We start from the raw sequence: 27,035 nt of genomic DNA, 5'->3' as shown, positions 1-27,035 counted from the left end.
AAAGGCGAGTCTAGGTTCTCACAACAGTCATATATACACAATAATTTTATCAGATATATTTAAGGAAATAGAACAATAGTCCAAAAATACAAATCCGATCATTCATAGCATCCTCAATATACATCCAGTGAGAATTAACACCGATATTTTCTAAATGACAAAAACTAAAACAAAAAAAAGGGGGGGAGGCAAAAGGGTAGGGAAGGGGAGGAAAAAGGGTAGGGAAGGGGAGGAAAAAGGGTAGGGAAGGGGAGGGAAAATGGTAGGGAAGGGGAGGCAAAAGGGTAGGGAAGGGGAGGAAAAAGGGTAGGGAAGGGGAGGAAAAAGGGTAGGGAAGGGGAGGAAAAAGGGTAGGGAAGGGGAGGAAGAAGGGGAGGGAAAATGGTAGGGAAGGGGAGGCAAAAGGGTAGGGAAGGGGAGGGAAAATGGTAGGGAAGGGGAGGCAAAAAGGTAGGGAAGGCAAGGCCAAAGGGTAGGGAAGGGGAGGCAAAAGGGTAGGGAAGGGGAAGGGGAAAGGGATAGGGAGGGGGAGGAGCCCTGGATAGATAATGAATAGCTAATTGTCAATATGTGATTTTTTTAACTAATATCGTTGGTCCAATCTGCCTTCAAAGTCCGACTTAGTGGTTTTTCCTTTTTCTTGTTCAAAACAATTTATACAGATGTGGCTTAGGAGTGACAAATTTTAATTTTAGCGATTGACAACGGTTGAAATGCCTGGAACTGGTTACTTCACCCATAGGCTTACTATGGCCCATCCGTTGTTGGCACTCCCTCCTCTCCCCTGCAGCCATCGCTGGCTAACAAATGGGAGCTGGATATCGTGGCCGGACCAGAGCAGCCTGAAAAAAGGTAAGTACAGTATATACATCTTTCTTACACAGGTTAGCCAGCACAGGTCTTAGAGTGGAGGGGAATTTTTAAGATTAGTTAGGTATACAGTGAAACCTTGGATTACAAGCATAATCCGTTCCTGGAGAATGCTTGTAATCCAAAGCACTCGCATATCAAAGCGTGTTTCCCCATAAAAGTCAATGGAAACTAAGGTAATTTGTTCCGCATTGACTTCTATGGCATGCAACACAGCATGTGGCCAGAGGTGGAGGGGCGCTGGAGACCCTCGTAAATACTCAGCTGATCTCAGGATTTGAAAAAAAAGTTGCTCGTCTTTCAAAACTCTCGTTAACTGTGATACTCGTAAACCAAGGTTCCACTGTACAGTGGAACCTCGATTTAAGAGTAACTTGGGTTGAGAGCGTTTTGATTAGCAAGCAACTTTTTTTTTAATTCTGACTTGGTTTGCAAGCAGAATTCAAGCTAAATAGGCCTGCAGTACCTCATTTGGCCTGAGGTACGGGGATGCAGAAGCCGAACAGAGCCGAAAATAGGCCTGCAGTACCTCATTTGGCCTGAGGTACGGGGGCTCAGGAGCCGAGAAAAGCCGAACACTGGCCTGCAGTACCTCATTTGGCCTGAGGTACGGGGGCACAGGAAACGAGCCGAAGTGTCTTCGGGCCTTTTCGGCCGTTTTTGGCGCTCTCTGGCGCCACCCCACCTCTGGCTGCATTCGGTATTGCATCCCATTAAAGTCAATGCGGAACTAATTATTTTCGTTTCTATTGACTTCAATGGGAAAACTTGCTTTGATATGCGAGTACTTTGGACTGCGAGCATACTCCTGGAACGGATAAAAAAAAATGACTTTCCAAGTGCTTTAAGAGCTGGCACTAATCTCTCTCTTTCCGGCTTGTTTTACCAAGCTTTGAATGACTGTTGTTTTATTACTGCATAAACTTTAGCCTTTTGGAGTGGTAATTGCTGAAAAATTAAACATTTTGCAAGATAAAAAAAAAAAAAATTTTAAATGCTTTTCTCGAATTAAATATAAAATAAACATATAAAAAAATCTTATTTAATCCACATCTGTGTGAAATTATCAATAAAGAAAATGTATATAAAAAAAAATAAGAAAACAAGATAAAATCTTTATGTGGTGTACCGTGTTTAAGTGCATCAAAACGGAATCATTTTACATTCAAAGAACCAAAAGTAGTTTGAAATAAATTGAATTTTTTTTCTTTTTTTTTTTTAAGATCTGCTGCATATCAGTGAAGTGCTATCTCCATAGAAATATGGTTTAGAATATCAAAAACACAGAACGTTTTTTTTTAGCACAGTTTTCTCAATGTTACACAGAAAAGCCACGGGACATAAACTGAAATTTAGGTATTTACAGGACTAATCACTAAGTTATTAAAAAGAAAGAAAGAAAAGATCATCTTTAAGCCACTGCCTGCAATAGCACTCCGGAGATTTGTATTATGATACAGAGGAGATGGGATTGTGTGGGGAGCCCATCTGGGTCAGAACCTTGTCCAGCCATTGTAGAGGACCGTGAAGATGGATCTCAATCCAACATGGAGTGCTGGTGACGTCTTGGCGGTGATATTCCGCTCCCCAACCCTGAAAAATAAAACAAAAAGGCACAGTTTTAACCAGTTCAGTTCTTGCATGTGTATACCCCTTATGAACCACAGTAATATATGACATTTCTGCTATTGAGTCATCAATAGCATATATACTGAAAATACACTATATTGTCAAAAGTATTGGGACACCTGCCTTTACACTCGTATGAATTTTAATGGCATCCCAGTCTTAGTCCGTAGGGTTCAATATTGAGTTGGCCCACCCTTTGCAGCTATAACAGCTTCAACTCTTTTGGGAAGGCTGTCCACAAGGTTTAGGAGTGTCTATGGGAATGTATGACCATTCTTCCAGAAGCGCATTTGTGAGGTCAGGCACTGATGTTGAACAATAGGCCTGGCTTGCAGTCTCCACTCTAATTCATCCCAAAGGTGTTCTATCGGATTGAAGTCAAGACTCTGTGCAGGCCAGTCAAGTTCCTCCACCCCAAACTCGCTTATCCATGTCTTTATGGACCTTGTTTTGTACACTGGTGCGCAGTCTTGTTGGAACAGGAAGGGGCCATCCCCAAACTATTCCCACAAAGTTGGACACAAATAGCTCGATTCACAAAGACTTACGACGGCGTATCAGTAGATACGCCGTTGTAAGTCCGAATCTGCGCTGTCGTATCTTTAAGCGTATGCTCAAATTGAGATACGCTTCTCTGTTGCTAAGATAGGACTGGCGTAAGTCTCCTACGCCGTCATATCTTAGCTGCATATTTACGCTGGCCGCTTGGGGCATGTACGGCGATTTACGCCGAGAATATGCAAATGAGCAAGATACGCCTATTCACGAACATTAGCACGTCGCAGTAAGATACGCCGTTTACGTAAGGCGTTTTCAGGCGTAAAGATAAACCACCAAAAAGATGGCGCAGCCAATGTTAAGTATGGACGTCGGGACAGCCGTCGAATTTCACGTTGTTTACGTCATTTGCGTAAGCCGATTCAGAATGGGGCTGGGCGTTCACGTCGAAAGCAAGGAGTATTTGCGACGTGATACTGAACATGCACGCACATGCGCCATATGATCGACGCTTCATTTACATGTATGGTAAAGAATCGTGAATTCATTACCATACAACACGCCCCCTACCTGCCTATTTTGAATTAGGCGCGGTTACGCGGGGCCATTTGCGCTACGCCGACGTAACTTAGGAGGCAAGTGCTTTGTGAATACAGTACTTGCCTCACTATCTTACGTCGGCGTAGTGCAAATGGGATGCGCTACGCCGACCTAAAGATAGGCGGCTCTACCTGAATCTGGCTATAGATTGCCAAAAGTATTGGGCCACCCCTCCAAATCATTTGGTGGAGGGGGGATTATAGTGCGGGGTTGTTTTTCAGGGGTTGGGCTTGGCCCCTTAGTTCCAGTGAAGGGAATTCTTAAAGTGGAGGTTCACCCTATAAAAAATTACTACATCCAGCACTGTGCTGCATATAAAATAAAATGACCATTATTTTTTTTTCCCCGTAGACATCGTTTAGCCGTGGAATTTACTGCGGCTTCCGGGTAGGGAATCCCGCGGGAGTGGGCGTTCCTATTGACATGCCAATCAATTGGCATGCTAAACGACGGCGCACACAGCGCGTCACGACTTCCCGAAGGAAGCTCGGGTGTCGGCTCGGCTCTATTCTAATTTGTGGAACAAATTATCTTTGTTTCCATTGACTTCTATGGGAAAACTCGCTTTGATATACGAGTGCTTTGGAATTACAAGCATTCTCCTGGAACGGATTATGCTCGTAATCCAAGGATCCACTGTACTTTAATGGTATATTGGTACACAGGGGAGCTGGAATTTAAGAAAAAAGGTGAACTGAGCTATTAAATTTGATTTGTTCATTTATAAAACAGTTTTTTTTCCAACCCACAAATATTTGTAAAATATATGTAACCCTTGGTCTAAAAAGTTATAGAGCCCTGGAGTAGGGAAGGCCTAGTGTTAGTGAGAACTTAGGGTAGGGTTATAGGGAGGTTTAATACAAGGATTAGGGTGACTATTTGTATACAGTAAGTAATAATTGCATTAAAAAATAAATAGTGCTTACTTTTACAAAACTCATCCGGATCGTGCACATCTTGGTCAGCTCGTACACCACCTCGAACCCTTGGTTAACGGACTGTGACAGAAGCTGGGCAAACAGCTGGTTATTGAATATCTTTAGGCTGCAGCCACTTGGGATCTTGCACACGGTTGCTGGGTGGAAGCCATGCTGGTAGTTACAGTTGCGACTTTGTACAAAAATACTGCTGTCACTGACGCACTCTGCATATACCTCTCCACCGACATAATACAGGTGAACTCCTGGGTGCAATAACAGAATGTTGTTTTAGAGGAATGTTTTACCTCACCTGCAACCCCTCTATTAAATATAACAAATGTAACCCTTCCTTTTAATTATTTTGTTATAAGCAACCTCTTCTGTGACCAGAATTCCCCATAAAAAAAAAAAGAAAACTAAGCCACGCCCTCTCCTTTCAATATTATACTCACTTTTGGATGTTTAGAAGAAAAGAAGGCTGGACGGCCGCACTCCTGTGCAATTTCTATATTCAAGTGTCGGATACAAAGGTGAACTACAGGTATCAGCTTACATGTTTCACACCAAGGTCGGGTGCTTACTCATAGCTCATAGCTCGGAGCTACGAGTAAGAACCCGACCTTGGTGTGACACATGAGTAAGCACCTATCCTTGGTGTGAAACATGTAAGCTGATACATGAGTAAGCACCTATCCTTGGTGTGAAACATGTAAGCTGATACCTGTAGTTCATCTTTGTATCCGGCACTTGAATAAAAAAATTGCACAGGAGTGCGGCCGTCCAGCTTTCTTTTCTTCTAAGTATCTGTTTGCATACAGGGCTTTCACCCTAAATGTGGGGTAGAGGCAGGGCTGTCTTTAAGGCAGGACAAAAGGGGAAGCTGCCCTGGGCCCTGTCATTGTTGTGGGGACCAAAGCAGCTGCCTCATACTTGCCAACTATCCCAGTATAAATTGCCTTGTCCCTTGAAGTTTTAGTCCTGTGCTGTGTCCTGATATCTCAGTGTGAAGTGCTGCTACTAATGCTGCCCAGCTTTGCCCTAATGTGTACAGATGACTCACCTACAGACCCTGTGTTTACATGTAAATAATCGTCATTCATATGTAAATAATGGAAGCATTCATATGTAAATAGCGGTGACATTTATATGTAAATAACTGGGGCTGGCAACATTCATATGTAAAGAAAGGTGGCATTCATATGTATATCATGCCCCTCTGCAGTGAAGAGATGATGTGCTGTAATCTCTAGCAACCAATCAGTGAGCTGTATTACTGTACAGTAATCTCTAGCAACCAATCAACAAGAAGAAATCATGTGCTGTAACCTCAACTAATCAGTGAGCCGTAACGTGTGCTAAAACCTCTAGCAACCAGTCAGTAAGTGGTAATGATATGCAGTAACCTCTGGCAACCAATCACAATCCCTGGTTGATCTGATATAGTAAACTGATTTTATGTCTAGAAGAATTTTTTTTGCCCAGGGTCCAATCAATATTAAAGATGGCCCTAAATAGAGGCTTTTTGGAGCAGCAGGGTAAGAAAAAAGTGCTTTAGAGTGATGTACATGTACGCACTTTGGATGTTTACCAGGATTGGCTTTATACTTCTTGCCCATTATTATTAGCACACACCATGCTGACTAAAAAAAGGCAAGAGTATAGCAAAGTGGTGCTAAACTGTAAGTGTAACTTCACTCTGGGTGATATATGTATATTACAAGGATTTTAACAAACTTTGTTGCAGATTCCCACCTTTTGTTTGTGTCCATGTGGAAAAATGACTTTAATGGGAGTGGTTTCATAATTCTCAATCAGCTGCTGCACCTGTAGGGCTCTAATGAGGAAAATTGCTAGGTCTGCATCCCTTTAGATGTGATTTTCTTTTGGGAGTATCGCACCAAAAATGACATTTTTGTGGCAGGGGATGCCTGAAATCTGAGTTGTATCTTAGTGTAGACTTCTGGGAAAATGGGTGAGCCAATCACACCAGCAGGAAATTATGTTTCTGGGGGGCGTTATGTATACATTCTGTGCACAGAACACCTCCAGGTAGCCATATTGCATTTTTTCCCAATGTCACAATGTAAAGAATAAGATTTCCTATTATCTGTGCCCAGTCTTGCCACACAGAGTTAATCCAGTGCTGAGAAATCATCTTTTTATTGTTCAGTGAAGTCCTTGCTTGAGTGACAGGTTATTTACATATCTCGTGCACTAGCTTGCAGACAAGCACATCTTCTTGTCAATGTATATTCTGATGGCTGTTTACACTGAACTGTGGATCACCCCATATTTTGAAAACATTTAATGAAAACACAGGAAAGACAGCCAATCCTGGGAGAGCTGGACGGGAGAGGAGAGGGGAGGGGGGTGTGAATTGTGCACTTTACAGAAGCTGTGCTTGTCTGCAAGCTAGTGCACGACATATGTAAATAACCTGTCACTCAAGCAAGGACTTTGGTCTTTATCTGGAAGTCTGTTTTATTTCACTGAACAATAAAAAGAGGATTGCTCAGAGCTGGATTAACTCTGTGTGGCAAGACTGGGCACAGATGATAGGAAATCGTATTCTCTACATTGTGACATAAAAAAAATGCAATATGGCTACCCGGAGGTGTTCTGTGCACAGAATGTATACAGAACGCCCCCCAGAAACATAATTTCCTTTTGTGGACAGGTTGGTCTGGTTTAGGAAGTTAAAAAATATGAGCTTTACTGGCCAGATCACTAAGGCCCCTTTCACACTGGAAACGTTTTTCGGGCGTTATTCAAGCATTTTTCAGGCGCTTTGGCGTTAAAAAAAAAACTGTAAGGAGCCTGAAAGAAGCCTCATCTGCAATCCCAATGTGAAAGACGAGTGCTTTCAGAGCCCTTTCACACTGCCAGCGCCCGAAAAATGCTGGTAAAGCACCGCTAAGACCCTAACGTTTTAGGGCGTTTTTGCAGTGCCTCAGTGTGAAAGGGCAAGCCGTTTTTACAGCGCTTTCAATTCATTTCAATGGAGAGGGGCGTTTTTGGAGTGTTTTTTTTTCAGCGCCCAAAAGCTGCTCGAAAGATGCTGCCTGCAGTACTCAGTGTGAAAGGGTTCATTGAGATGCATGGGGAGCGTTTGATGAGCTCCCCCCACTAGCTCTAAGCCTGAGAACTGAGTGATCACATGACCGCTGATTGCTCAGGTCTTGGTCCGCTCTGAGCAGAGAGCGGTGCCTGTCAGTCACCTCTCTCTGCTCTGCCCCTCCAGCACTCACTGGAGCGCCAAGCTAGGGAGGGGCAGAAGGCTGGTTCATGCTTTTAGCAGCAAGGTGAGAGGCTAAGAAAGCTGTCAATCAGGCAAGTGGGTGGATCCCGTCCCCTCTGGGGCCTGGAGTGGCTCATTCTGGGTCACAGGAGAGCTCAAGTAAGGGCACTCCTGTGACCCACAAAAGAAGCATGGCCAAAAGAGATGTGGTTGGCAGTGGTGTGTAGCCTTGCATTTCTGTCTGCAGGCTCACGGTCCTCCCAGTTTTAAAAAAAATTTACATGGAAAGTTGTGAAGCCAAAGTGGTGTACAGATATATCGTTAAAAATAGATTTTCTACTGAAAAGGAAGAAAAACTGAAAATATACAGCAAATAAAACCCTCTTGATAAACAGTTCCCGTCCAGCTTTCCTCTATTAAAAAAATATCACATAGTACCATCTTTACAGTGTCATAAATTCTTTGCAAACATTTCCAAGGAAAGAGAACGAACAGGTTTGTTCAATAAATATTACATCTAGTTACTCTTGCCAATAGCTGGCCAGCATGCCATCTGCTCTGTATGGGTACCCAGCTCTGGTCTTATAGTGTTACTAAACCCACAACAGTAAAATCAGTCTGTATATGTGCTGCGCAAACTGCTGGCGCTATATAAATCCTGTATAATAATAATAATATGCAGTAAAACATGCTTGTTATACTCACTGTGGAACCTAGGGGGTTAATCATTTGCATTGTGCAAAAAGGCAGTTTTATCCTGCCTTCTTTGATCCTCCCCTTCTTCCACAGTCCCCAAACCATCTCCTGATCGAACAGAGCCTTGGGGGCAAGCTGCACATGCTCAGTTTGGTGTGTATTGCTATAGAGTTGTTTTTTTTCTTGGGAGGGTGCGTGTGATCAGCACAGGGCCAATCAACACTGTCCAGACATAGGGTCAGAAGTCCTGCAGACTCATAGGACAATCAGGAGAGAATGAAAATTCCTTCTACAAGCTTTAACCAGACACTGATAGAAGTCACAAGACTGCTCTAACTGCTGATGAGAAAAGGTATTTAGCATTATTTACTAAAACAATTGCATTTTCATGTTCTGTGTACTGTGGCAGTTCAGATATAGTGAATGCAGAGTCCTGGGTTTAGTAACACTTTAAGTGGCCACTGTCTTAACATGACACTTTGTAAACACTGGTAACATGGCATAAGATAGGTATCTGATCATTTTCACCTGTTTTGATTGGTTAAAATGTATATAAACCGAAGACATTTTTTTAATAGACTGCACCTTCCTTAACTGTGGTGGCTGCATTTGTTTTCTTTTCTCAGGCTTCTTGTCCTTTATTTACACCTGGTGATCTTGCCAGTAATAGTTCCTGTCCTAGGGTGACAACTAGGGCTGGGGCAAGGGAGACCCCCGGAGACGGGGGGAGAAGGGGAAACTGCCCTGGGCACAGTGTTGTCCTGCAGAGGAAGGGCCTCTGGGAGAATGTCAATACTCCATCTGCCTAAATGACAGGAGCGATGCTGCGGGAACTCAGCAGGAACTGCAACAGCTGCTGGAGGGAGTATTCTACTCTCACCTCCCTCGAGCAGCACTTTTGTGGGGCAGATGGGCACCCACTGAGAAAAACACATTACTGCCGGAGAAGAGAAGAAGATGAGCAAGAGCGGGACCCCCTGGTGACATCATCCGTCATCTCAGATGCCGCCAATCCTGAAGCTGATGCGACTGGGGAAGCGGGAGATCTAAGAGAAGCGGATTGAAGCCACTTCCAGCGCTGTCAGTGCACACGTTTTGACCGGCTTACAGCGGCAGCCCCCTTTCTCAATCTGACGGTCCACAATTTATTCTATTTTAATTGGCCACAAGTGTGGATATTGAATTCACACTATGACATCACAAGCAGCACCGGTGGTTTCTGGAGTGTATTCTTCCTTGTAAGTGGACTATTTTTATCAAATCTGCTCATTAAAGCTATCATAATATTACTGCATATTGGGGCACTTTCCATTTACTGGGCTTTTTTCAGACTTTCTGGGAAAATGCTCCTGCACCTCTGGCTTCACTGATGCCACAGCTCGGTCTCTGTGGTGGGAGTGCACAGTGAGTGATGCACCCAGCGATGCATACATAACACTTCCCTACATCCCATGCTTGTTTACATTTGCAGTTGGTGGGCAATAAAAACACGTGATTGAGCAGCATTTCCTGACAGATCCCTGCATCACACATATTTTATTCTCCTGCGGAGTCATTGTATTCTAACAGGGGGGACTCCAACCCGCCATGAATATAGTGATCAGTGCTGCAGTCATTGGCTAAAAGAGCTGATCAATAGATGGCTTTCCAGCAGGGTCGTTAGACAAAAGCAAGCTTCTGTTGAACAGTCAGTGGTACACATTAGGGTTGTCCCGATACCGATACTAGTATTAGTATCGGGACCGAGCATTTGCGCAAGTAATTGTACTCGCAAATACTCCCGATGCTTCACCTGATACTTTTTTTTTTTATTGTAGAGTGGTCGGGAGGAGTCAGTGGCTGGGGAGGGGGCAGACAGAGTCTGTGGAAGGAAATGCGGGCGGAGTCTGGCTGGAGAGGGCGGTCACAGTTGGTGGACGGAGTCGGCGGAAGGAGAGCGAGTCCTCACCTGCAGTTAAACTTGGTAAGCTGGCAGGGGTGTAGGGCGCAGCCGCATCAGGATCGGTGACCGGTGCTGGCACATTCGGTCGCCGTTAGCGTCTGAACGTCCCTACACTCATCTTGGTACACCCTGCACTCGGCTGCAGTAAGCAGCAGCAGACATCTTGTTACACCCAGCCTGAGCTATATGGGCTGGGTGTAACAAGATGTCTGCTGCTTCTTACTGCAGCCGAGTGCAGGGTGTACCAAGATGGGCGTTGCAGCATATTTTTTTTTTTTTATAAATTCAGTGTCATTTTTTGCAGCATTTCAGTGGCAGCCACCTGTCAGTGCCCACAAGTGCCACCTATCAGTGCAATCAGTGCCATCTATCAGTGCGCACAAGTGCCACCTATCAGTGCAATCAGTGCCATCTATCAGTGCCCACAAGTGCCACCTATCAGTGCTCATAAGTGCCATCTATCAGTGCCCACAAGTGCCACCTATCAGTGCAATCGGTGCCATCTATCAGTGCAATCAGTGCCCACAATTGCCACCTATCAGTGCCAGCCACCTGTCAGTGCCACCTATTAGTGCCCATCAGCGCCAGTCACCAGTCAGTGCCCATAAGTGCCGCCTATCAGTGCCAGCCACCTGTCAGTGCCACCTATCAGTTCCCATCTGTCAAACTGCCACATGACATTGAAAAAAAAGTATTGGTATTCGGTATCGGCGAGTACTTGGAAAAAAGTATCGGTACTTGTACTACTTAACTGGCCAATATTTGGACCATGTATACCCAGTCTCACACTATTCCCAGCTATTGCTCAGGACTACAGACCCCTCACCCAATGTTATGGGGATGATGAGATGGGAAGCAGTTCTAAAGTCCTGTCCTAGGTTGACAAAACACTCCTCCACGATACAGTGAGCAATGTCACCCTAGGACAGGAATTGTTATTAGTAGGATCACCAGATGAAAATCTAATTCTGTCACCACATCTAAGGACTAGTAAGTTACAATATATTACATTTTTGGTTCTTGGGTGGGTTTGGATATACTTTAACCTTTTCCAGCCGTATATATGCGTCACAAATGTAAACATTTCTGTGCGTTCCCAGCACAGTAATCGGTGGATACCACAAAGCTCCTGATGCTACTTCCAATTGGGAGCTTTCCGATCATGTGACAGACAATTACAGCAGTCACATGATCGGAATGCCCACCTCCACCTCCCGACCCTTTAAGAGGTTCTAAATGCCAGGAAGATGCCTCAACAAAGGGCCCTTATACAGTGTCCATGTAAATGAGCCCTTAGATTGATGAATATTACTTGTGTATCCCTTCTCTCTTCCATTCAACTGCAGATTAGTTTGATACCAATATACTCGCCGTTTGATGTTTACGCATTAGAAAACCATTCTAGAATGAACTGTTGATGAAGGAACCGTATTAAATTACCTTTCCCAATGTGCCGACGGGTGTTTTCAATAGTTGAGTTACGATTGACATTAGAGAGAAGGCCTAAGCAGAATCTGTTCTTGTTGTTGGTGGGATCCGTAAAACCGTCAATGAGAATACTGCGAGACGATGCCTGAAATGTTTCTCCCACCCGATTGTTCAGTTCATAATAAGCAACCGAACACCAGTGTAATGGTTCCTCGTAACAAACTGGGCGGAAATCTGTGAAAAAGCAGAATAAATGTATTCTGACAAGTTAATATTGGTACTAAGATAATACAAAGATCTTTAACATACAGTAAAACCATGGATTGCGAGTAACGTTGTCTACGAGTTTTTGCAAGATGAGCAAAACGAGTAGCGCTGAGTAGTATCACCGTTTTAATGTAAAGAAAGTGGAATTACAATCACAAGGTTAAAAATAATATCCAGTGTTAAGGAGTCTGGTGCTCATCCGTGTAAAGCCGCTGGTGTATACAGTACGCGGCCTGAGGTCCAGGGGTGCTGGTGGCTCCCAGTGCTTCCTGGAGAACTCGGAGACACTCCAAGCTGGGTAGGGCGGTCGTAATGCGCGTTCGGAGCATCCAGAAGTGACGTCAACAGTTCCCTAGTGTGTCCAAGTTCACCCGGAAGCACTGGGAGCCACCAGGGCCCCTGGACCTCAGGCCACGTACTGTATACACCAGCAGATTTACGCCCATGAGCACCAGACTCCTTAATGCTGGAATTTTGTTTTTAACGTTGTGTCATTTAATTTTTTTTACATTAAAACTGTAATCATACTACAGTACACTTAGATGGCGCAGCTCTTTTTGTTCTTTGGGTCACCTGATTAGTACTTTTCAACAGAAACAACCCCTGTTAGATCATTGTTATATGGATAAATGGTTGTGGAATGAATCATCTGAGTTTCCATTATTTCTTATGGGGAAATTTGCTTTGATATACGAGTGCTTTGGATTACAAGCATGTTTCCGGAACGAAGTATGCTCGCAATCCAAGGTTTTACTGTATATTGATAGTATTCAATTGAACGTAGACTCCCCCTCCGCATCCCTGTCATTATTTTTAACCATCCATAAACTCTCTCGAGCAAACACACACAAGCTTGGATGGTTACTTGTCTCAGTTAGGTATGAATTTCACATTTCCATGGCTCTGTCCATCTCATGCTGTAAAACTCATGCCGCCATTTTAAATATTTATGTCAGCTGCAGCTGGCTTCTTCTTCCTCATTCTCTGAGCTGGCCCATTGATGACATCTGCACCAAATAAAGCAGGGGTGTAAAACGCAAATTTATCGCTTGTTGCATCGGCAGTATCGTTGCCTTCAAAAGGCTACTTGTGTCTGGGGAGTGCTATGTAAAGTGTGCAGGGTTCAGAGGTATGCTATGTACAGAGTTCATCGGTGCACTATGCTCAGTGTGCAAGCCCAACCCCAACCCAAGCCCCAAAAAGTCCTTGCATCTCTACTCACTCCTACCAAGCTTGGTTTTAGTATCTCCCTGTGTAGGCAGCTCTAGTAACTCCTTATGTAGGTGACTATGCTCCCCGTGTAATCGGCTCTAGTACCCCCCTGTGTAGGTGTTTTTTTACCCATGTAATCAACTCTAGTACCTCCTTATGTAGGTGGCTCTGCTGCCCGTGTAATCGGTTTTGCCTCACCTTGCAGGGAGATCACTCTCTTTCTGTGATTCTGGAGGTCTGTCCCCACCGTGTCCCACCAAGACTGTGTGCAGGGATCTGATAGATTTGGGAGCCAATGAAAGGAAAGCTGTCCCTTGTAAAAACAAATGACTTCTTTGTTTATAAGTGACAACGGGAGCGGAGGGTGAGAGACAGAGCTGGCAGAATGGAGTTCCGCCACTTTACAGCTGCAAAACCGGGTGCAAGGGCAACATGACAAGGTCTGGAAGGCCAGATTCAGCCCGTGGGCCTTGTGTTTGACATATGTGAAGTAAAGTATGCTGTTTTTGAGATATTGAGTGTGTTTTGTTTGTTCTGTGCAGACATTTTTTTTTTTTTTTCTGAATTCTTTACAGATGCAAGCTCTTTTGAAGGCACTGATGACTCAGCCTTCCCGAGGGGCAGCCGGGAGGCACTGACTTTGTCACCAATGCCTCTTAAAACTTAGAATTTTTTTTTAAGATAGCTTAAAAAAAATATTTTTGAAAAAAAAAAAATATATATATATATATGAAACCAATACTTCTTTTTAGTTTGGATACAGAGTTTTTGCCTTCTCTACCCCTTTGGGGAGGTTTCTCTTCACTTCTTGCCCTGTAGGCTTAAAAGGGATTCTCTAAATTTAAGGATTGGTGGTTCAGACAGTTGTCAATTGAACAACCAATCAAGTATTAATACATTACACAGTGGTGTCAATCTGACCCTGGAAGCTTGCTGACATGATTGGCTGCTTTGACTGTCCGGCCACAACCTGCGGAGGGTCCTTGAATAAGCTGCACTGCTTAAAGCAACTCTGCAGTTAAAGTGACATAGCTAGGTTGGTGGCCCCACTTTTTCAAATTCAGATGGAACAAAACTATAAACGAGAGTTTTCTGCAAAGAACACAGTAACTGCTAATATTTCTTGTTTCCACTGCCGCCAATGTCACTTCAATGAAGAGAAGTTGCTGCCTAAAGAGTCTTCAGAAATCGACATTTTGAGGGGTGTCGATCTCCTTTTACAGACAGCTCTGAGACAAATTTGTTCTTTCATTTTCATATTATATCCTACCAACATGGCATTTATTGATTAAGACAAATACATACCTCTGTTTGATGCTGACAAAATAAACTGGCAATCATTGGCGTCACCAGAATGTCTGTTTTGGTTCCCAAGTATTTCTGGTGGGTTGTATGGTGGTGGAGGGGTATCTGAGGGCATAAGGAAGAAAGTTACTGTGTGAGTATACACAATTAAGACAGAAAGCGGTCTCAGAAGTAATCAGTATAGTTTACCTGTGATTTGATATGGGCTTCCTGGATCAGAAGAACTTCTGGGGGAATCAGGGTAGCCTATAGTGTTTGGAGAATGGTGGTAGATGTTGCTGGGTGAAGTAGAGAATGGAGTACAGGATGGTTGCTGGAAGGACTCGGGGAAGGTTGCATTGTGTGGCATTAGTGGGTCATTATTGAGAGAGGTGTTACGAAACTTGGCAAGCAGGCTGAGCTGTGGATTAAACTCGCTGTGTCTTGGAACTAGGACCGGTGGAAGGACTAGAAATAAATAAATGAATACAATTAAATACTTGTCCCTGTATTTTCCTCCTATAGCAAATATATCTATCATAATCCCCACAAAAGGCTGCTAATATCTCGCCTATTCCATACCAATATTTCGAGGCACCAGACAAGGATGCCCCCTTCCTCCCATGCTCTTTAACTTTGCACTGGACCCCCTTTTTCGACTCTTAAAATTACAAACCACTTTTCAGGCCATACCTACAAGTCACAAAACCATTAAACTTACTGCTGTTGCAGATAACCTTCTTTTATACAGTCATGCCTCCCTCACATACTGTTTCTTATTACCACATTTGGTCAGATTTCTGGTTACGCTATTAATTATAACAAATAAAAGGCACTTTACCTTACCAAATATCCCAAATATCCCTGTAGGTAGCTCTATCATTTTATCTGGTGTAAACAGGGCAGGCCCTATGATGGGACCGGGTGGTACCATGGGTACCAGGCAGCACTTTTAGGGGGGCAGCATACTGATGCCCCCCAGCCCGTTCCGCCAGCTCCGCTACCCAAATAAAATTGATGTCCTTTTTTTCCCACAAATAGAGCTTTCTTTTGGTGATATTTGATCACCTCTGCGGTTTTTATTTTTTGTGCTATAAATATATATATTTTTTAACTTTTTGCTATAATAAATATCCCCAAAATTTAGAAAAATAAACTATTTTCTTCAGTTTAGGTCAATATGTATTCTTCTACATATTTTTTGTACCAAAAAAAAACACAATTAGCGTACATTGGTTAGTTTGCGCAAAAGACATTGTGGCCGCCGGCAATTCACAGGTCCCTTTATACTCCTGGATACATGTATAGAGCCATGGCAGGTCCTTTTATACGCCTATATGCATGTATAGAGCCATGATAGGCCCTCTTTATACATCTATAGAGCCATGACAGGCCCTCATTATACTCCTTTATACATGTATAGAGCCATGACAGGTCCTCTTTATAGTCCTATATACATTTATAGAGCCATGGCAGGTCCTCTTTATATTCCTTTACATGTAAAGAGTCTCTACAGGTCCTCTATATACATGTATAGAGCCATGACAGGTCCTCTTTATACTTCTTTATACATGTATAGAGCCATGACAGGTTCTCTTTATACATCTATAGAGCCATGACAGGCCAACGTTATACTCCTTTATACATGTATAGAGCCATGTTAAGTACTCTTTATAGTCCTATATACATTTATAGAGCCATGACAAGTCCTCTTGATATTCCTTTACATTTAAAGAGTAATGACAGGTCCTCTATATACATGTATAGAGCCATGACAGGTCCTCTTTATACGCCTATACATGTATAGAGCAATGACAGGTCCTCTTTATACTCCTTTATACATGACAGGTTCCCCGTTAGTTATCATGATATAAAATAATGAATGTGGGGGCCTTTTGGTTGGCATGATTTTTTTTCTGGGGGGGGGGGGGGGCAGCATTTCATTCTTGGTCCCAGGCAGCACAATTTCTTGGGCCGGCACTGGGTGTAAAGACATAATATCTTATAGTGGGGTGTCAATTCCTAAAATAAACATATTGGCCCGGATTCACAACGGAGTTACGACGACGTATCTTCGGATACATCGTCGTAACTCTGAGTTGCGTGGTCGTATCTATGCGCCTAATTCATAGAATCAGTTTTGCATAGATTCCTATTAGATCCGACCGGCGTAAGTCTCTTACACCGTCGGATCTTAACTGCATATTTCCGCTGGCCGCTAGGGGCGTGTACGCTGATTTACGCCTAGAAATATGTAAATCAGCTGGATACGCGAATTCACGAACGTAAGCCCCGGCCGACGCAGTACAGATACGCCGTTTATGTTAGGCTTTTCCCGGCGTAAAGTTACCCCTGCTATATGGTGGCGTACATGCGGCGTACACCAATGTTAAGTATAGACGTCGTTCCCGTCGTTTTGAATATTTTACGTTGTTTGCGTAAGTCGTCCGTGAATGAGGCTGGACGTCATTTACGTTCACGTCGAAACCAATACGTCCTTGCGGCGTACTTTGGAGCAATGCACACTGGGATATTCCATGGACGGCGCATGCGCCGTTTGTGAAAAACGTCAATCACGTCGGGTCACATAACATTTACATAAAACACGCCCCCCTGTTCCACATTTGAATTAGGCGGGCTTACGCCGGCCTATTTACACTACGCCACCGCAACTTACGGAACAAATGCTTTGACAATACAGCACTTGCCCGTCTAAGTTGCGGAGGCGTAGCGTAAATAGGATACGCTACGCTGGAACAAAGATACGCCGGTCTACAAGAATCTGGCCCATTCTATACAGTACCAATATCTCTCCTCTATTTTGCTCACCTAAAACTACTCTCACTATTTGGTCACATCTCCTAAATGGGTAGGGTCAGCTTAAAGGGGTGGTAAAGCTTTGTGTTTTTTTACCTTAATGCATCATATGCATTAGGGCAAAAAAACACCTTGCACTGTCAGGCCCCCCAGCCCTCCCGTTTTACTGACCTGAGCCACGGATCTCCGTGGGCGCGATCCCGCAATGGTTTCCCCCAGCTTGAGGTGGATCTTCATTTGAGATTGATAGCAGCACAGCCATTGGCTCCTGCTGCTGTCAATCAAATCAATGATGTGGCTATGGCGCTTCCCAGAAGGGGGTTAGCTGTTGCGGGGAGGATCCGGGATATAAGACGAGGACCGGGGCCACTCTGTGCAAAACTAACTGCACAGTGGAGGTAAGTATGGTATGTTTGTTATTTTAAAAAAAATTAATAAATACTTTTACAACCCCTTTAATTAAATGGTAGCTTTCCAAAAAATGTTTTATACCATGCAGGTCCTTCCGAATTCTCTTAAACATTCGAGTCTGAAGTTTATCTGTAAGATGTGCTCATCTGGGGTAGTAGGAGAGCAACTATAATGCAGCGTACACACGACCATTTTTCATGACGAGAATTTTTTTTTTTTAAATTGGTCGTGAAAAACGGTCGTGTGTATGCTCCAGAGCATATTTCTCAACGAGAAAAATGCCCGATTTTTTTTTAGAACCCGCTCTATTCGGTCAAATGGTCGTGTGTACGCTTTTACGAGGGGGAAAAAAACACGCATGCTCAGAAGCAAGTTATGAGACGGGAGCGCTTGTTCTGGTAAAACTAGCGTTTGTAATGGAGATATCACATTCGTCACGCTGTGATAGACTGAAAAGCACAAAGACTGAAAAGCTAATCATCTCTCACCAAACTTTTACTAACACGCGGTAACAGGAAATTAGCAAAAGCAGCCCAAAGGGTGGTGCCATTCAAATGGAACTCCCCCTTTATAGTGCCGTCGTACGCGTTGTACGTCACCGCGCTTTGCTCAAGCATTTTTTTTCACGAACGTGTGTATGCAAGGCATTCTTGAGAAGAATCAGGACAAATCACATTGAGAAAAACTTTGTGAAGAACACAGTGGCCCAGATTCAGAAACCAATTGCGCCCGTGTAACCATAGGTTACACAGCGCAATTGCTGACTTGCTCCGGTGTAACGAGTGCTCCTGATTCAGGAACCTCGTTACACCGGCTGCAGCCTAAAATCTGCGCGGCATAAGGCTCTTATGCCTCGCAGATTTTAGGCTGCATTCTTGTGGGGGCCGCTCCCATTGTGTATCAGCGTGTAGTATGCAAATTGCATACTACCACTGATTCACAAGCTTGCGCGGGCCCCGCGCAAGCCAGGTACGGAGTTTCCTTACGGCTACTTTAGCGCAAGGCTGCCCCTTCTAATAGTAGGGGCAGCCAATGCTAAAGTATAGCCGGCCTTCCCGCGCCGTGAAATTTGAATTTCACGGCGTTTGCGTAAGTGAAACGTGAATGGCGCTGGACGCCATTCACGTTCACTTAGAAGCAAATGACGTCCTTGCGACGTCATTTGCCGCAATGCACGTCGGGAAAGTTTCCCGACGGAGCATGCGCTCTACGCTCGGCGCGGGAGCGCGCCTAATTTAAATGATTCCCGCCCCCCGCGGGATCATTTAAATTGCGCGCGCATACGCCGGGCAAGTTTGCCGGCACGCCCTCGCAATTTACGGAGCTACTGCTCCGTGAATCGAGGGCAGCGCAAAATATTTGCGTGGGCGCAGGGCAAAATCGTTGCCCTGTGCCCGCGCAAATATAGCGCAAGCTATGCTGAATCTGGGCCAGTGATTATTGCTAGTGGCTGTAGCCGCTGGCTCTAATTGCGAGCTAGAAATCTGACATGCTTGTTGTAATCAAGTTGATCGAGTTGGGTACAATCAGCCTGCCTATGCATGGATCGAATCTTGGCCAGTCCCTGCTGAACCGGCCGAGATTCAAACCATCTCTATGGCCATCTTAAAGTCTAAAAGGCTTTCCTGTAGGTATAAGTGATGTAACAGATTTTACTACCACTTTAATTTATATTTTTTTTCGAGATTTGCTTGCAGATCAATATGTCCAGAAAAACTGACAGTTGCAGGGTTGGGACAACTAGAAATACTAGGACTAATGTGTAAGGGTTGTAAGGACCCCTCTGGCAGTGTTTTATGTATCATCCCAACACATCACTGTCACCGTCATTCACATGTGGTGGAAAGCTTGGCCTTCATATAAATGTATTAGAAATATAAATACAGGTATGTGCAATACAAAAGCAAATTATATACCGAATATTATCATCACTGGTATTATCTGAATTCCGTTATCAGAATACATTTTATCTTATTGGTTCTTAAGACCTTCTGACAAAAGTTGTTGAAACCTTGCTGTGGAAGTAATAGTTACCTGGCGTTTCTACCCGGCGGTAATGATAAGGATTGATGCACACATCTTTCTGCTTTGATCCAAATGGGAACTCGCAGCATTCAAGTGGTTTCAACTCATGATGTGACTGCAGATCTGGCCACCTCCAGACCCTACAATAGATGACATGTGGCAGACCCTTACGATGTGACACTTGTAGCCTCCCATCCAGTGACCTTGGGATGGTGACACATTTACTGGACTGTCCCGGTGTACTGAGTGCCCTCTCCAGCTCCTCCATGGCACCCTTCTTTTTCTTTAGCTTCTTCACCAGAGAATCCACAGCCTTCTCTGCCCATTTTTCCTCTTCGTCTCCTTGCTTCCAGCCCAGCAGCCGTTTTACTGCCGGGCTTGTGAAGGAGAACAAGGAACTGATAGGAGTGCTGGTGTGCATAAGACTTGTTGGGGGTCACTTGGTAGACTTCTGAAAAGACCAGGCGGCTTAACCTTCTGATTTTTCTTTTTGAAATGACTCTTTCAAACCCGGTTGTTCAACATCAGATTCAAGTATTCTGAGAAAGAAACAATAGTTGCAGTCAAAGTTTTGTAAAAATAAGTTAATTGTAACGACTTCAAATATTATTTAAAAGTTTCTATTATTTCCTAAATAGCTTGCCTAGTCATTTTAAAAGAAGCTCTCGCTATAAAATTCACTTTTTCGTATCTAAAAAAAACCACTCCAGCTGCCAGTCTTCCCCGTGGAAGCCACTGTCCTTCAACCCACTTCATGTAAACCCAGGCAGTCATGGGCATAACCCCTAGTGGTGTCACAATATTCACAGGGACTCACAGTACATTACGGCATGCTTGAGGACTGCTCAATGCTGCCCAAGGTAGAAAACTCATAGGGCAGGGATCTCCAAACGATGGCACTCCAGCTGTTGCAGAACTACACATCCCATGAGGCATTGTAAAACTCTGAGGCCCCATACACACGATAGAATTTATCCGCGGATACGGTCCAGCGGACCGTTTCCACGGATAAATCCTCTCGAGGATTTCCGCGGATTTCTATGCGATGGCGTGTACACACCATCGCATTGAAATCCGCGCCAAAATCCTCTGGCGATGACGTGTCGCGCCGTCGCCGCGATTATGACGCGGCGACGTGCGCGACGCTGTCATATAAGCAATTCCACGCATGCGTCGAATCATTACGACGCATGCGGGGGATCCCTTCGGACGGATGGATCCGGTGAGTCTATACAGACGAGCGGATCCATCCGTTGGGATGGACTCCGGCAGATGGATATGTTCTGCATGTCAGCGAATATTCCATCTGCTGGGATCCATCCCAGGGGAGATATATCCGCGGAAACAGATCCGCTGGCGTGTACACACCATAGGATCTATCCGCTGAAACCCATTTGCTGGGATTTATCTGCGGATGGATTCTATGGTGTGTACGGGGCCTGACATGACTAGGCATGATGGGAATTGTAGTTCCTGAACAACTGGAGGGCCATAGTTTGGATACTCCTGTCATAGGGTGTTGCGTGAATGGCCATGAGAACCGAAGCAAAGGAGAAATTATTGAAAAAATAATGTGGAGGGGATTTAAAAAAAAACATTCTGCCTATACCAACAGATAAATAATGTAACTACACCCAAAATGTACTTCTCTATTTTAGAGTGAGTAGGCAATGTTCAGTCTCCCACTGGTTTCCCAATGCCGTCATCCACCCCACATGGACATGGCAACCTCGAAGTACAGCTGTCACCTATGTGTGAGTCTTTTATGAATCCCTATGAAAAAACGTAATAGGTAACATTTCTTTACCCTGCCCTATGTTGTGAATTCTCCACAGGCATACAAGGAGAACTTGGTCATGCCAAAGACAATAGCTCTTCTTTCATCCAACTTGTAGCCGATCACTATAATAACTCACTTGATACTTGAACAATACCCATTACATCCAAAAGTAAGAAATCTCTTTTGATAGGGTTTGCTTTAAAGTAGCCACATGCAACAAATAAGAATGTTTAAAGCAACACAATGGGGGTTATTTAACCACTTCATCCCCGGAAGAATTTACCCCCTTCCTTACCAGAGCACTTTTTGTGATTCGGCACTGCGTCGCTTTAACTGACAATTGCGCGGTCGTGCGACGTGGCTCCGTAAAAAAATGTACGTTCTTTTTTTCCCACAAATAGAGCTTTCTTTTGGTGGTATTTGATCACCTCTGCGGTTTTTATTTTTTGCGCTATAAACAAAAATAGAGCGACAATTTTGAAAAAATTCAATATTTTTTACTTTTTGCTATAAAAAATATCCCCCAAAAAATCTATTAAAAAACAATTTTTTTCCTCCGTTTAGACCGATATGTATTCTTCTACATATTTTGGGGCAAAAAATCGCAATAAGCGTATATTGATTGGTTTGTACAAAAGTTATAGCGTCTACAAAATAGGGGATAGTTTTATTGCATTTTTATTTATTTAAATTTTTTACTGGCCGTGATCTTCGATTTTTATTGTGACCGAGAAATTGCGACGGACATATCGGACACTTTCGACACATTTTTGGGACCATTCACATTTATACAGCGATTAGTGCTATAAAACTGCACTGATTACTGTGTAAATGTGACTGGCAGGGAAGGGGTTAACACTAGGGGGCGCTGAAAGAGTTAATATGTTCCCTAATGTGTGATTCTAACTGTAGTGGGTGGGGACTCACAAGGGGAGGAGACCAATCTGTGTTCCTCTGTACTTGGAACACACATCAGTCTCCTCACCTGACAGGACCGTGGATCTGTGGGCCAGATTCACAGTCAAATCCCATTTACGTTACACCGCCGCAAGTTTACAGCGTAAGTGCCTGATTCACAAAGCACTTACCTGTAAACTTGCGGCGGTGTAACGTAAATCCGCTCGGTGCAAGCCCGCCTTATTCAAATGGGGCGGGCACCATTTAAATTAGGCGCGTTCCCGCGCCGAGCGTACTGCGCATGCACCGTCCGTCAAATTACCCAACGTGCATTGCGCTAAATGACGTCGCAAGGACGTCATTGGTTTCAACGTTAACGTAAATGGCGTCCAGCGCCATTCACGGACGACTTACGCAAACGACGTGAAATTAAAAATTTCGACGTGGGAACGACAGCCATACTTAACATTGCTTAGACCACCTAGAGGGCATGCTTAGATTTACGCGACGCATCTCTACGGAAACGACGTAAATTTAGATCGACGGGCAAAGCGGACGTTCGTGAATCGCCATAACTAGTCATTTGCATATTCTACGCCGGCCGCAATGGAATCGCCACCTAGCGGCCGGCCTAGAATTGCAGCCTAAGATCCGACGGTGTAACACAGTTACACCTGTCGGATCTTAGGGCTATCTATGCGTAACCTGATTCTATGAATCAGGCGCATAGATACGACCTTCGTATCTCAGAGATAGGACGGCGTATCAGGAGATACGCCGTCGTATCTCTTTTGTGAATCTGGCCCTGTGTGTTTACACACACAGATCCACAGTCCTGCCGTGATTGCGGGCAATTGCGGGTGCCCGGCGGACATCACGGCCGCCAGGCATGCGCACCGGGTCCCGCGCGATGCCGCAGCCGCGCGTGAGTGCCCCCCTAGACGGCCGGGAAGCCCAGGACGTCATATGACGTCCACCCAGGATGGGAGATCCCATCTGTGGATGTCATATGTCTATGGGCGGGAAGTGAAGTGGTTAAACTCAGTTGTGAAATTACGCTACTTGTATATCAAGACATCGCTTGTATATCAAGTCAAAATGTATTAAAAAATGTTGCTTGTCTTGCAAAACGCTCTCAAACCAAGTTACTCTCAATCCAAGGTTTTACTGTATTGTGCTTCTCTTTATTAATTTGATTTTGGATATTCAGCTCAACTAAGCTCCTAACAATTTCAAACAGGTGACTGTAAATCTTATAAAAATAAATGTAGTGTTATAGAAGATACTTTGTAGTCTTTAAAATAAATGTACAAGTCTGTGATTGCCTTCCAAATCCAAGAAGCATTTACAGAATATCAACAACTGTTTGCTCTTCACCCGTCTCCACCCGCAGCCAGCCACATGAGCCATGTTATAGTAGGCATTAATGGCAGCTCTATAAGCTTTATTTGTTTAGCCTTGCGAAAAAGAGAAGATGTGACAGCAGATCAGTGAGCATTGCTGTTTATATTGTACAAATGTTTTTCTTTATAGAGGGCTTGGAGAAGAACACTGATCCCTTTTGAGTCAAATGAAATTACTAGCCGGTGACATCAGCGTGAACTAGAACACCATTCTTGTCAATGGGAGCCAAGCCAAGATTGTCAATTAAAGACAGAGCCATAGTACGCACACTATGTCATATCACTGCTGACCTTTTTAATGCCAAGTAATTCTGCTCAGTGCTATTTTGTGATTATCCAGTATTGCTATATAGTAATATAGGCACAATAGGGATGAACACAAAACACGTATTCCATGAAATACAACCTTGATGGAAAACTGACAATTTTCTTTTGCCAACTGTTTGTTTGGTCAAAGTATCAAAACATTAGCAACACAATCCAAATATATACTAAAGTAACAAGAAAAAAAGGAGAACTGTCAGCATGAAGGCATACAGGTGATACAGGTGTGATAAAGCTGCACACAATATATAAATATATATAAAGTCGCATGAAGCGTTCTAGACCTCATATGCATACACCACAGATCAAAACCAGCATCAAGACAAAACAAATAAAAAATATTTCATTGACTGAATCAGTTCAAAAACAAATGTTGATTTCTCAACAACAGTTCTATGGAATACTTGAGCAATGAGCAATGCCGGCCGTTCATATACGTTCCCACTGACACCATTGATTTGTTAGCTATCTGCAGCGCTATTTTTCAGTGGGAAAGCAGTTCTGGCACTTTCAGCACCTCCAGCACTGAATGTATGTAATGGCAAGAGGTTCCGGGTTTATTGATGCTAGCTGCTGGGGGGATTTATTATTACTGGAGGGGAACTATTTTTACAGGGGGGTCTGTTATTGCTAAGGAGCGCTATTATTACTGGTGGGGAATATACTGTTGCTGGAGGTGGGTCTTATGCTGCTGAGGGGCAGTTGCTGCTGGGAGGGATCTATGGGGGCAGTGGCAGCTGGTGCTCAAAATTTTTGGGGGGCGCAAACGAAAAAAACAAAAAAACAATTGCAGCCTCACTGGGCCCATCAAATGCAGCCACTGTGCCATCAACTGTCACCACTGTGCCATGCCATTAAACGCAGCCACTGTGCCATGCCATCAAACAAAGCCACTGTGCCATCAATTGTCACCACTGTGCCATGCCATCAAATGCAGTCACTGTGCCATGCCATCAAATGCAGCCACTGTGCCATCAATTGTCACCACTGTGCCATGCCATCAAATGCAGTCACTGTGCCATGCCATCAAACGCAGCCACTGTGCCATCAATTGTCACCACTGTGCCATGCCATCAAATGCAGTCACTGTGCCATGCCATCAAATGCAGCCAATGTGCCATCAATTTTCACCACTGTGCCATGCCATCAAACGCAGCCACTGTGCCATCAATGCAGAAAAAGAGTCGCCCTTGGGACTTTAAATGAGGTGGTCACAGTTTGCCACTGAGTAACAAAAATGGTAACAGTATACATTTTTTATTAAAATAGATGTACATACATGAATAATACAGCATGGTAGCTCAGCCAATGGATTTGCACATAATAAAAGGTAATTAAAATTGATACAAACGTTATACAATGCAGTATATACAAATGCACGCATCAGAGAACCCGACGCACGTTTCGCGAGATCATTGCTCGCTCCTCAGGGGTGGATGCAGATTGAATGTATCAATGAACGAAGCCAGTGTCTCCATTGCTGAACCCCCAAATGGACGGCAGCAGCCAAAGTGTGGCACGGGAGCTGAGGGGGAGAAAGCAGACACAGATACCCCCAGGGAGGACGTCAAGCGGCAGACATGGCATGGGTAAAGGTGAATGGTCCTAATTGTCTCAGTATGCGACTTGATAGATATCAGCTGATCCAATAATGGAGCAGACATAGAGACCATGGGTAAAAAAGTAAATCCTGAAGCAGTGTGTTTGTCTAGGAAATCAATCCCTTAATGTGTAAAACCACTGAGCAGCAGTATAAGTCCCTGTGATGTGCATTGTGTTGGTGAGTAAAGAAAAAAAAAAATAATAATAATTTTTTTACGTCGTTTGCGTAACGCTTTTTCCGGCGTAAAGTTACCCCTCATAAAGCAGGGGTAAGTCATGTTAAGTATGGACGTCGAAAACGACCGAACAGCATCGTATTTTACGTCGTTTACGTAAGTCGTTCGCGAATACGGCTGTACGTAAGTTACGTTCACGTCGAAAGCATTGACAGTTTGCAGCGTAATTTGGAGCATGCGCACTTGGAAACGTTCACGAACGGCGCATGCGTCGTTCGTAAAAAAAACGTCAAATACGTGGGGTCACAATAAATTTGAATAAAACACGCCCACATCATCCACATTTGAATTAGGCGGGCTTAGGCCGGACCACATACGCTACACCGCCGTAACTTCGGGCGCAAGTTCTTTATGAATACGGAACTTGCGCCCTAAGTTACGGCGGTGCAACGTATCTGAGATACGCTACGCCCGCGGATAGATACACAATTGTATCTGAATTAGGGCCCTTGTATGTATCTATAACCTTATCAATAAAAAAAAATAGCGTTGTATTACGATCCATACAGAATATTACACCACATTATTGCTTAAATCTGGACAGTTTACAATACCAGACAAATATTTCTACACTTACGTCACAAAGAACGTGATTGGATGAAAAAATAACAATGTACAAAATGTTGCAAAACTCGTTTGACTTCAACATGATCTCTGGATTGAATTATTTTTACCTTTAATCTTTTCTGCACATTTGGCTTTGTGCTTATAGGCCATCCACTCTCTAATAATAAAATACTGTATATAGATTGGAAAGAGCCTTGGACTGTTCCTACAGATATGGAGGAGCTTAATAAAAGTGTTGTTTTATGGGTTGGGGCACAGAGATGGATCTTTGAAGAGTGAACATTCCTGAAGGATGAATCAAAACCAATCCTGTTTTGTCTAGAACAATTCTGCATTATGGGAAGACGTTTTCTACATTAGATTTATATGTACAGTTCACTGCACATGTA

At 43.9% G+C, this 27,035-nt stretch overlaps 1 protein-coding gene across 1 annotated transcript in view; it reads right to left on the bottom strand.

Annotated features, from left to right (window-relative positions):
* Positions 1 to 1,863: 1,863 nt before the first annotated feature.
* Positions 1,864 to 27,035, bottom strand: part of SMAD9 (SMAD family member 9) — a 64,643-nt gene continuing 39,471 nt past the window's right edge. Inside the window, exons 2-7 of the mRNA XM_040340392.1 lie at positions 19,847 to 20,376; positions 14,795 to 15,052; positions 14,606 to 14,710; positions 11,834 to 12,055; positions 4,524 to 4,780; positions 1,864 to 2,463 (exon numbers count right to left, since the gene is read on the bottom strand). Coding sequence (XP_040196326.1) covers positions 2,320 to 2,463; positions 4,524 to 4,780; positions 11,834 to 12,055; positions 14,606 to 14,710; positions 14,795 to 15,052; positions 19,847 to 20,258 — 1,398 coding nt within the window. The 5' untranslated portion in view covers positions 20,259 to 20,376 and the 3' untranslated portion in view covers positions 1,864 to 2,319. The remainder of the gene's footprint in view (positions 2,464 to 4,523; positions 4,781 to 11,833; positions 12,056 to 14,605; positions 14,711 to 14,794; positions 15,053 to 19,846; positions 20,377 to 27,035) is intronic.

The sequence above is a fragment of the Rana temporaria genome, chromosome 2, assembly GCF_905171775.1.
Source record: "Rana temporaria chromosome 2, aRanTem1.1, whole genome shotgun sequence".
Taxonomy (NCBI): Eukaryota; Metazoa; Chordata; class Amphibia; order Anura; family Ranidae; genus Rana; species Rana temporaria.
Note: the sequence above shows the minus strand (reverse complement) of the source record. Positions and strands in the feature narration are given on the sequence as shown.